Source organism: Oryza sativa, chromosome 12, assembly GCF_034140825.1.
Source record: "Oryza sativa Japonica Group chromosome 12, ASM3414082v1".
In the NCBI taxonomy this organism is placed as follows: domain Eukaryota; kingdom Viridiplantae; phylum Streptophyta; class Magnoliopsida; order Poales; family Poaceae; genus Oryza; species Oryza sativa.
In genome coordinates, this window is record NC_089046.1 from 23,736,195 (window position 1) to 23,748,738 (window position 12,544).

The 12,544-nt window shown below is 38.1% G+C and overlaps 1 protein-coding gene across 1 annotated transcript; it reads left to right on the forward strand.

Moving 5' to 3' along the window:
• Nucleotides 1-1,713: 1,713 nt before the first annotated feature.
• On the forward strand, nucleotides 1,714-6,338 carry LOC4352524 (phosphoinositide phospholipase C 6). Its single transcript, XM_015762617.3, has 8 exons — nucleotides 1,714-2,334; nucleotides 2,778-2,974; nucleotides 3,777-3,912; nucleotides 3,989-4,225; nucleotides 4,316-4,539; nucleotides 4,865-4,982; nucleotides 5,511-5,750; nucleotides 5,854-6,338. Exons 1-8 carry the CDS (start codon nucleotides 2,008-2,010, stop codon nucleotides 6,145-6,147), a joined length of 1,773 nt encoding a protein of 590 aa, XP_015618103.1. The 5' UTR covers nucleotides 1,714-2,007; the 3' UTR covers nucleotides 6,148-6,338.
• Nucleotides 6,339-12,544: the final 6,206 nt, after the last annotated feature.

Genomic DNA, 12,544 nt, shown 5'->3' on the forward strand with positions numbered 1-12,544 from the left:
TGAAAACATAAATAGTGGTGGAGTACTTTCATTTTGACCGAATGATAGTGGGATACATGTATTCATGAATTTTGGTCCAATTCAATATAGGTTGAGAGAGACTTGTATAGTTGCATTCATAAATTTAGGTGCAGTATAATATAGATTGACAGAGACTCTCATATTATTCACACATAAACCCAATCAAAAGTCTTCCTCTCCCACGTACTATCCCCTCACTTTCGTGTAATTGTGCTTTTAGCTAGGCTTATAAGTTTCGTTAATTTAACTAAGTTGTATCTCGCGAAGGTAATGATCATGAAGTTATAGAGCTGTCGTGTCAGCTAATCGAGATGCATGGTAACGATGCGTGCAGATCCTCTGCAGTACTGCTGGTGTAGTAGCAGTGGCTGACATGTGGGTCAGGCAATCTCCGTTGGGTAACGATGGCATGAGTGCAGTAGAGTTGGCATTAGCACAAGGCAAGTTACCAACCATATTTTCATGGCGCTTTAAATTAAAATTGGAGATGTCTGATCACGGTTAGGCGATGCCGACAACCTATTGGTATTTTGAGTCTTCTAGTTGATCGGTGTGGCTATATATACATGCTAAGAGTACTTGTTTGGTATAGTTTGGTAGTACGATTATTATGGGGGTTTATTTTACCATATGTTTGTTAGAAATTTACCTATAAATTAGCAAATATCATGAATTCCAAAGCATTCTCTATATCCCATTTTATCAGCCACTAGTGATAAATTAATGAGGTTAATTATCATATGATTTTGTAGTCAAGATGACTGGTCATTTGATAAGCCATTATCATTCATTTGAGTTAAACCAAAGGAGAGATCAAAGTCATTTATCGTTGGGATAACCTCTTGGCTGATTATTCGGTTGATTATGGTGATAATAGCAGCAATTATCAGTGGATAATGGCTGGCTATGTAAGTAGTAAATCCTACTTGGATATGTATAACTTTCAATTATTTCCGTTACTTCCAGAGAATTTGTTTTGCAATCATTGACTACATGCCCTTTTGTCTCCAGGTAATATCTGGAGTTTTACGCATGGTTTCTCCAACACATTTTGTCAAGTTTAATACTTTATATATACTTTTTATATAACGCCTTTAATTTTCAGTGTGTTTTTTTAAGCATCAGGTTTGGATATTGTTTTTCTTTTTGGAATAAGTTAACTGCAGGATACGTAGGTCCTCTTTAGCATAGCTCCAAATTCAAGATTTTTAGAAGCTGAATATTTCAAGCTCCACAAATCCATGTATTTAGATCCTCAATTATGTCTATAACATTTGGATAAATCATTTTACACATATTTTAAATAAAACTTAAAAATTTAAATCTGTCGTGGATCTAAGACCTAACCCGAGGCTGTGTTCATGGAAAACAGAGTGATCCATTAGTACATGATTAATTAATCATTAGCCGAGGAGTGAATTAGATACTCCCCCGTCCAAAAAAAACGAATATATGACTGAATGTGACATATTCGAGTACAATAAATCTGGACAGAGGTATCTCCAGATTCGTAATACTATGATGTGTCACATCTAGTATTAGGCTGGTTTTTTACGGTACGAATGGAGTATCAAAGAAACGAACTCAGCCTGAAAGTTGTGGCAAACATGACCGTGATTCGTCACTAGTAGAAGGGGTTGGCCGCAAAAATTCCATCTTTTTTGAAACGGCGGTTCCTTTCCCTTCACTCTCGTCGTGCTTGCACTTCTCCTGCTCCTAATTAATCAATTAATTAATCAATTAACTCCAGACTAGCCGAGTCCTCGTCGTCTTCCTCCTCCTCCGCATCGCATCGCATCGCATCCCACCCCCCACGCGGAGAGAACATCGCCAGCAACGCGCGCTTCTCCCCCTCCCCTTCTCCCCATCCCATCCAATCCATCCATGGCGGAATGCTCCATTGATCACGACCAGTAGCTTCCTACAACCCCAGATCGGGAGGAGGAAGAAGAAGAAGCAAGAAGCAAGAAGAAGGAGACGCCGTCAATGGGGAGCTACGCGTACAAGTACTGCATGTGCTTCACCCGCAAGTTCCGCTCGCCGGCGGCCGACCCGCCGCCGGACGTCCGCGCCGCCTTCCTCGCCGCCGGCGGAGGCGACGGCGGGCTCCGGCGGTTCCTCGCGCAGGCGCAGGGGGAGACGCCGGCGGAGGTGGACCGCATCCTCGCGCTGCTCAGCGGCGGTGGCGGCGGCGGCGGAGGAGGAGGCATCGCGGCCCGCCTCGTGGGCCCCCGGCCCGGCCCGGCCCCCTCGCTCGACGACTTCTTTGGGTTCCTCTTCAACGCCGATCTCAACCCACCCATCGCCACCCAGGTTCTTATTACTAATTCTTACCAACCACTTTTTACTCATTTTTTTGTCGAAGAAATTAAATAGCTTTGCTCATTTTTACTTGGAAAAAAGGCTGCCATTTTTCTTTTCACAGTAAGCTCAGAAGTTCAGGAAACCAATTTTTCCTTTTATTTTTTATTTGTGCTCTGTTTCATTATGCAAATGAAAGGCCAATTCTGTTCGGTTACAAATTTTGGTTGATTTTCAAAACTAAATAACTTTTTACTCGTCTTTTGTCAAAAAAAAATAACTTTACTCATTTTTACTTGGAAAGGCAGCCGTTTTTCTTTTCACAGTAAGCTCTCAAAAGTTCACATTATTATTTTTGTTGGTATAGATATGTACTCTATTTCATTAAGCGTATGAAAGCATGCCAATTCTGTCCGGTTACTAATTTCGGTTGATTTTCATTTCTGTCACACCAGGTTCACCAGGACATGTCGGCGCCGTTTTCGCACTATTACATATACACCGGGCACAATTCCTACTTGACTGGGAACCAGCTGAACAGTGATTCCAGCGACATTCCGATTATCAAAGCATTGCAGAGGGGTGTCAGGGTGATTGAGCTCGATATGTGGCCGAATTCCGCTAAGAACAACATTGACATTCTTCATGGAGGGTGGGGGGTTCTTATTCCTTAACACATTGACTTTGTAAATCTTTATGTCTCCTTACCTTGCAAGTTGCCATATGCTTGGAATGGTACCAACCTATCTTAATCCATGATCTTTCTTTAAAGAAATGACCCTCAGAGCTTGACTCTGTTTGTTGAATAGATTTTTGTGAAACTAGTCACTACTCTTCTGAGAGAAGTCAACTATGAGATGGCTTTACTATAGCCAGTAGCACAATAATGAATACATGATAGCTAGTAAGTCAAGCATTATTGTAGTCATTAGGATAAATCTTCCTCAATTAAAGGTCCACTAGAGCTAGATCAAGTTTGGCCAATCATCTGGGAAGCAATTTGATAGCACACAAAAAATTCAGCTTAGTTTGTATGGTAGTATGTGACAACTTGTACACGTTTTCTTTTTAAAACAATTGATAGAATTTACTTAGTTTTGAACATTGCGTCATACATTAATACCTACATATTTCAGGATTTTGAGAAATCAAGAGAAATTTTTTGCAACCCTGTTTCTTAATGTAGAAATTGAATTTCCTTCTAAAAGAAATCAGCAAGAAAAAAAATTCTCCATACATACTAGTGCAGAAAACTTTTGCAAATACTCTATTTTTATCTTAACTTTTTAGTTCAATGCTGGCTGCTCAATTTTATCTTCGTATTTATCAGTTAATTCAGTTTGTCACATAAATATTTTTCGAAAAGTTTGTTGAAAATCCCATGTTGCTTGCAACCATGTATTTTATTTTCCAATATATTTCTTGCTGAGTATTGCTCTTCTTGGCATTTGAAGGACATTGACTGCACCTGTACAAATCATCAAATGTTTGAAGTCCATTAAAGAATACGCCTTTTGTGCTTCACCATATCCTCTTGTCATTACTCTTGAGGATCACCTCACACCGGACCTCCAAGCTAAAGTAGCTGAGGTAAAGTTTACCTTTTGAACTCTTCTACTACATTTTTGCTGTTTAAATCCTCAATTCTGACTCCAAATTATTACAGATGCTCGTCAAAACATTTGGAAATCTCCTTTACATTCCTAGTTCAGACCCAATAAATGAGTTTCCTTCTCCAGAATCTCTAATGAAGAAAATAATCATCTCAACTAAACCACCAGAAGAATACAAGAAGTTTCTTAAATCTAAGGATAATCAGAACATCAATGGCGGCTTAGCTAATCTGGCAGAGGAAGGAAGCTTGAGAAGAATAGATTCAAATGCTGAAGAATCGGATGGAAAGGTATCCAATATGGCTGTCTTTTGAAGGCATAAAACCATGGTTTTTGAAAGCCAAAAGTCATAAATTAAAAAAGTTTACTGTTGTGAACAGGATGAACTGGATGATCAAGATGAGGACTCCTCTGATGAGGATGATCCCAAATTTCAGCAGGAAACAGCCTGTGAGTATAGGGAACTGATCACCATCCACGCTGGCAAACCAAAAGGCCATTTGAAGGATGCGCTTAAGGTGGATCCTGACAAAGTCAGGCGCCTTTCTTTGAGCGAAACACAGCTAGCTAAAGCAACAGCTTCTCATGGTGCCGATGTTATAAGGTAATTTGCACTTGCTCATATTATTATATTAGAAGCACAGTACCTATGAGCATTAGAAATTTTAGTGTCAAGTATTTTAATAAAATAAATGTTATGGAGTCTACGGACCAAACGAGGTCCATTTGTTTGACTATTATTGTTGTTTTAGTTTTGTTGTCCAGTGTTCTTTCTAAAAGTATCTATGTGTTTACATTTCATGATTGAAGTTGATACACGTACTACTGGGAGTTCATGGTGAACTAATTTCCATTCATATTGCATAAAGTTTATACAGTTCCTTGACCACCAGACAAGTGCTGTTCTGATGCAGTTAAATATAATTCAGGTTCACCCAGAAGAATATACTCAGGGTGTATCCGAAGGGTACAAGGATTAATTCTTCCAACTATGATCCAATGAATGCCTGGACTCATGGTGCTCAGATGGTTGCATTTAACATGCAGGTTGGATGACAATTCTCAACTGCTATTGGGCTTGTTTGATTCTTCTTATACTCTTTTCTCTCTTCTTAATATAGTGATGTGCAGCTCTCCTGCGCATTCAAGAGGGAAAAAAAAGCAATTTTCAACTGCCATGAATCACTATTGTCCTCATAATTTCAAGTTGTTTTTTTTAGAAAACGCAGGAGAGCTGTGCTTCATTTCATTAAGAAGGAAAACAAACTATCCATAACCAAGGGCTCATGAGCCCTTCACACATCCACAAACATCATCACACAAGGCGACACATGACCAAAAATTTCAACTTGTTTTGAGTGTCTCACATTTGAACTTGGTGTTTCAGTTGTCAGCATAATGCCTTCGAATGTAAATTGATCTGGTAGAGAATAAATCAATCTAGTTGTATAGTTTTCGTACTTCGTTAAAAAAAAGTTATGTTCTTGTAACAGACCTGAATGTAAACTGCATGTAGAATTGTAGCAGCTAGCAATTTGTCGTGAACGCTGTTCTGACTGGCCTTTCATGTTTCAGGGGCATGACAAAGCACTCCGGTTAATGCAAGGATTTTTTAGAGCTAATGGAGGTTGTGGCTATGTCAAAAAGCCTGACTTCTTGCTTAGGACAGGTCCAAATGGTGAAGTATTTGACCCTAACGCAAGTATGCCTGTGAAGAAAACTCTGAAGGTGAAAGTATATATGGGAGATGGATGGCGAATGGATTTCAGTAAAACTCATTTCGACACCTTCTCTCCTCCTGATTTCTATACTAGGGTAAGACAGTGAAATTGTCAAAAACAGTAGAATTTATATACTAGGTTACAAAGTAATGCATGAATGAATAATGTCGATGGTGAATGCATATACATATATATAGGTGGGGATCGCTGGTGTGCGGGCAGATTGTGTGATGAAGAAGACTCGAACAATCGAGGATCAGTGGGTACCGATGTGGGATGAGGAGTTCACATTCCCTCTGACAGTCCCGGAGCTGGCTGTGCTGAGAATCGAGGTTCATGAGTACGACATGTCGGAGAAGCATGACTTTGGGGGGCAGACATGCCTGCCAGTGTCGGAGCTGAAGCAGGGCATCCGCGCTGTGCCTCTCCACGATCGCCGGGGCACCAGGTACAAGTCTGTCAGGCTCCTCATGCGCTTCGACTTCCTCTAGCTAGCTTTCTACCTAGCTAGTGCTGCTGCCAAAACCAGAATACCAGATGATGTATCTTACTAGTTTTCTAGGCTTCTTCAGCTGGTGCATATATGTACTATGGATGTAGATGTACTATTTTTGTAATCACACATGCATCTTGCATGTCTTGATAATGATAATAATGCTAGCATGGTTGGTAGGAATACACATACATTTTGTGCGATTTTGTTGGCTATATCTAGTATTCTAGTCAGTGATATTTATCAAGGGACTGATTTTTCTTATCTATTAATCGTTTTTTTACAATTAGATCAACATCCAACAAATCCTAACTCTACTTTCTTTTGGGATGAAAGAAAGACTATTCTAACTTAAAATTTAAACAAAATATACGTTGGTGTTATCCTTACCAATAAAAAAACAAAAAAAAAGATCTTGATCAGCATAACAATGCATCTAGGTTAAAGTAGAATTAAAAAACAAAACAATCTAAAAATCGCATTGTATTTACACAAAAATGCACTTATTTTAGATAAAGGAAGCTTTTATTGATTTCAGACGATTACATCAATGTGATAAAAAAAAGTTGCACCTTTTATATTGTGCAAGTTTAGGGGCTACTGACAAATAAAGAAAAATATTGCTTGCTGCTGTATTACAGTGGGTGCTGTGCGATTTAGTTGAGTGGGATTTTGTGCTCTTTAGTTTAGATGACTTGAGATGAATGAAGTATCCCGATTCGTTATGAGATGGTCAAGGCCGGTCACGGTGTCTGATAACTAAGTGACTTTTCTTTGTTATCATCAGAAAAAAACTGTTTTTGTCAGCAGTCTTATATCTACATGGTTTAGCAAGTAATCAAGTATGGCAACTAATCTTACATGGTATTTATGTGCACTGCCAAGTCATGAATCGAATTATCCATCATGTCATGCAACAACTAATGTTTCACTCCAAAGAAACTGAAACCAAAAAGGAAGTCTGATTTTCAAAGTAGCAACACAACCATCACTCGATTCAGATTCAGACTTCAGGAGACTGCAATGCCTTTTTTCTCTCACATTTCTTCATTTCCCAGGGAAAAAAATCCCTTCCATTTATTTATTTATTATCGTTGCCTTTTCTCATCTATTTTGGTCACTTGTTATTTGTTCTTTTTTCCTTTTGTAACTGCGACCCATGAACAAGCTTTGGTTCTGGGAAATGCAAACTTTTATACCATATTCACAAAACAACCCCTCCAGTTCTGTTGTTATCCCTGCACCAATGTCTGCTAAACCATCAGCACTTCAGATGCCTTCACCCTCAGTGGGATCTTTCACTCAGGTAATCTGTTACGCTCTTCCATAGGAGTACATATTTATTGTTGTTGTCTCTTGTTCTCTCTCTGGTATGAAAGTATGGTGATATTTTTACAGCTACTTTGAGTTCAAGGTATCGATATATTTCTGTTCCATGTTAAGTTCGTACTTGCATCTAACAAAGCTTGTAAGTTAATTACCTGAAAATGATTAGAACAACAGTGTAGTGGTGACTGATTCATGTGTAATTGCATGTGGAGAATGATTGATGTGAAAATTGTTCAAAACAAGGATGACCATCGTACAAAATGTATGTCTGAGTTGGTACAAGATTTTATTTCTCATTCTTGGAGAAATTTGGCTTTCAGCACCTCATTTGTTTGACTAATTGTTTTAGGGAAAAGCTCCCGTATCACATGGTGGTGGTGCTCAAATCAATCCCGAGAGGTGATTTAGTGGAATATTTCTTCTGTGAAACCTCCCAGGTACAAGTAGCCCGTGGATACAAAAAGCATACTCCACCCAACAAAGCAGCTGCCAATGAATTTCTCTGCTGATTCCAATCTTCCTTTGCAGCCTGTCACTAGGGAGAGCAGTCTCAGCATTCTGGCCTATTCATTTCCTGGTTTTGAGGATGTTAATGTTTGTTATCTGAAGCAACCTTTTCAGAAAATATTATACCATATTCAGCAAAATTTGGGAATAGAAACAATCAAGAAATGCCAGATGTTAATGTTTTCTTCGCTGGAAATGCAGCTACTACACAGCAGTTAGAGTTCTAAAGATTATCATGATGCCAGAAATGGTATGCCCCACGAGTGCCATGATGCGCTGTGCGTAGGACGGGGCACTATCGAAGGCATTGAACCTATTGAGGGCACCCATTATCTTAAAGCTATTTTTGTACCTCAAGCATTGGGCCTGCTGAGGATTCATGCTCTTTGAAATCCATTTACTCCCCAGCCAAACCTACCATAGGGAGTACATTGGCATCTTATTGCATTTCTTCTCCAGGGTTCACCTCAAATGATGACCTCAATTGTCAAAGCTAGTATGACAATGAAGCAGCAGTTGACCTGGAAAGTTCTCTTTTTGGAGACACATCTGTTACATTTTCTCCATTTTAAGGCAACAATTGCACTCCATCCTGATATTTTGCAAGATCCCCGTCCCTGCTATCAGCAGAATTTATTAGTGGAAATCCAGTGATACAGTGTGGTAGTTTGAGTGTCAGAATAGCTTATAGGGAGTTAGACTAAAACGATTCTTTGTGTACTGAAGTTGAGCGTACCGCATGAGAAGGACCAAATACTGCTAGTGATATGGAGCTCGTCTCAGATGATGTGTTGACTGCAAAAGAAGCACCGTTGTCACATTTTGGGTTTGAGTTTGACCATGATTACAGGAGTGCAGAATGTTCACCTAGATCAAGAGGAACGATCTGCCGATTTAATTGAAAAAATAGATACAGTTTATTGCAAAACAGAATCACATCGTTCTTTGACTGAGGAAAGGCGACCTGTTTTATCAGAAGAACAAAATACTGTAGACAGAATTGATTTTGGCACTAACAAATTGTCTTCTCCGCATCGAATATTTGAATATACAAAGTTATTAATCATCTTGTATTACATATTGCATGGGTAGTATGTATTCTTATCTTTTTGCAGAAGGAATAAGTCAGTGAGTAAAATAGGGACTGATACCGTGAGCAAAGATCATCCAAAGAACTTGGTACCATTTACAGAAGAATGTCTTGCTGTCATGGAAGCTTTTGGAGAAGTCAGTTTACTTGACATCATAGACTTTTAAAGCTGCTTTTGGAGAGGTTCTTACTTACATTAGTAGGCAGTGGAGTCTTACATAACTGCTTGTTTTTCTTTCATTTGTACAGATCCAGTCCAGTGTTCTGTTAGAGAGGGCAAGTTCAATTTTACACCGAAATCGGGACTCAGATAGGCCAACCTGAAGTTTTAAGTTCTCTGCACAACTTCCATTGAATCTTTTGAAATCAGGTTTGAGTTTACATATGTTTGCATGTAACCTGAAACTGAACTGAGTTTACATATGTTTAGACAGGAAATAGTCTTGGAACAGAAGACTGGCACTGTGCAAAAATTCTCCTAGTGATGATATAAAGCTGCCTCACAACCCAGTCCGTGGTCACCTGCAAAAGCTCAAGAGCACTCCAAAAGAATCCGAACAAGTGATACTGATACCCCCTGACAGTAGTTGTTTGCCTAGGCCTTTTCTTGAGGTTAGAGAGCTGAACACCAAGCCTCAACTTTTTCTTTTTAAGATATAATGATCAAACCTTTCTCTACCACTAATTAATTCAACTTTTGTCCCATGTAATTGCCTTGTACATAATCAGCAGGCACTGTGCTTAACTGCATATCACTGTTCCTGAGAGTCTGATCTGTTGCCATTGACAGCAGTAGTCTATGATGAAGATGCAGTTAAGGCCTTTGTGTTGTGTGTGTTCTCCCTTTTGGTTTGTTTGATGAAAGCTACACTGCCAATGGAATGGATCCACACACCTCCAGCTCCAGCCACCACCATTAGCTTTCTTTGGCTCGTGATGACATGGCTTTGCTGCTGCTTTCCAAGATGCCAGCTTTCTCTTCAAGATGCAAAGGAAAAGATCATATCTTTCTTCCATCCATGAACAGCCTGTGGCTGTATTAGCCTTTTTTCTTGTGTGTGGCAGCAGCTCAAGTGGTTGCTGTGATGGCTGGAGAAAAGGAGTGGTGAAGAACAGTGCAATGTGTTCTCTGCTGGATTCAGATTTGCAGGCTGTGGCCAATGTTTCATGGTCCATTTTGCTCATAATTAGTGCTGGGGATTGGGATACTCCCTCAGCCGAGACTCTTCTATGATTCTTGATGTTTTAGACAACAACACAGTCTCTAAAATATATCTTTGACTATGATTTTCTATTATAATATATAAAAAAATTAAGTTTATTGGAGTATTTTTCAAGAATAGTGTTTACATCGTGTTTTAACGCCTTCAAACTAAATATTTTAAATTAATAGCTCAAAATTTTAATTGTTTGACCTCAACCTTGTTCAAAACATTAAAAATTATAGAACTGGAAAGAGTATTTTTTGCATGAGACTTGTCAACCAATCAAATTGGTCAAAAACTCCAAATTGTAACTGAAAAATTAGTTATGCAATGATCGAAGTGACATCTTGCACGGGGGTGGTCAAAAGAGGGAAATAATCAATGGCCTAGAATCTAGTTTAGTCATTAGGTTGAGTGAGTGTGACAATCCTGCCAGAAAATAATGACTTTTACTTATTTCTAAGGTTTACGGCTCCTTGGATGCAGTAATTTTATAGTATTAATTAAGGGAATTAGTTCAAATTGGAATGAGTTCAGTTTCCTCAAAATTCGGCTAATATATCATGTGTTAAGGAGGGCTGGGTTTATTGTCTATTTTCAGCATTGGTTTTTATCCTATAGTTTTTGGGATGGTTTGTTTGGATTTTTTTACCTAGGAGAATTAATCAGCTGACAGCCTGATTAATTAATTGAATTGATAATTGTCATAGTCAGCTAGATTTGCACTTTAAGTACATGAGTTTTGTTATAAAAAGCTATACATGCAAGCAAGGTATAGGATTGCTTCATAAGGATGCAAAGTCAATGGCTGCTTGTTATCCAGCGAGAGAAGGGCAATATAGAGAAACCAGACCATGAGACTTGACAGCTGAAAAAAATTACTCCAACAAACTGACTTAAGTAATTAAGTATACTATTTTAAACTTGAGAAATAAATTTGTTTGTTTTTTTAAGAAACTTATTTATATGAGTTTTTTTATAAAATATACCGTTTAAATGATGAAGTTGCTCGATCAAGTTGCTGAATCAAACTCGACCTAAATTTAGGACTGTTCTTATTGCTTTTAAGCACATGAAAAATGGTAACCCAAGAAGTATATACTAGAATAATCAAGACAAACAAATGCATGAAATTCAACGGTCAGTCAGCATGAGTGGATTTTTTTCTACACAAAAAAATAGAGTTTAGCTTAAAAAAATCAAACACGCTGTAGAGAACACTACAAAGAAAAAGTAAGACCCCGTTCTGATATGAGGGCAGCTAACTTTTCCTTCACCGTAAACAATGGGCCATTTTGGTTTGAAGTCAAAATATGCCCTGCCAAATTGTTTGGCATTGAGAATAGTATTTTGATAGTATTTGGTTTGCTACCAATAACACACAAAAAATTACCAAAATTTTGGCACTACCAAAACTTGCCTAGGTTTTAGTAATACCAATATTTTGGCATGGTAGCAAACCAAACACACCTGATATGTTTTTCTCGAAAACTTTCTATAATAAAGTTTACTAAATAAATAAATAAATTATTTTTTATAATTTATAATAGTTAATACTCGATTAGTGAAACTATAATTATCTGCATCGTCTTGTGTGTCACTGACAAGCTAAGTTAGCTCTAAAACTTAACACATCATCTGTAACCAAGGCTACCTAAACAATAGAGTTTCTTATAAATATATACCACTACACCATTAATATTTGATTCATCTTTCATATACATATAATATCTTGGAACTCGTAATGTAGCTTGTAATGTAGCTTGCTACGAATAGCTCCTCTTCTCTTCTCTTCTCTTCTCTTCCCAATGCAGCTTGCTACAGACTGCTTCTCTTCTCTTCCCTACATTTTTTCCTTCGCATGTGTTTATAGTTAGCTTACATCTGCTATTTTACTTGCATTAAGCCTATCCTCACCCTAAAGTGAAGTGAGCAAGTTTAATAGTATAATCAACTGTTAGCTCTACAAAATAACACATCTATGGCTAATTTAATAGTTTCATATAAATATATATTATATCATTAATATTTGGCCCACCTCTCGTACATACATCATCTCTCATACATACATCATGCTGCAGCTGGCAACAAATATATAGCATGTTTTTCTTCTCTCCTTTTTCTTCACATGTGCTTATAGCTAGCTTACAACCATCTATTTTACATGCCCTAAGTGCCCATGTTTCAAGCTAGAGGGATCATTTTGTTAGAAAAAAAAGTCAATATTTAATATATTATTTTTAGCAGAAAAACATGTGCACACA

Excerpts from the sequence above, each read along its gene's own strand:
- LOC4352524 (XM_015762617.3), top strand. The coding sequence starts at position 2,008 with ATGGGGAGCTACGCGTACAAGTACTGCATGTGCTTCACCCGCAAGTTC. Across the intron at positions 2,335-2,777 it reads ACCCACCCATCGCCACCCAG|GTTCACCAGGACATGTCGGC; the intron begins GTTCTTATTACT and ends CTGTCACACCAG. Across the intron at positions 4,540-4,864 it reads CATGGTGCCGATGTTATAAG|GTTCACCCAGAAGAATATAC; the intron begins GTAATTTGCACT and ends AATATAATTCAG.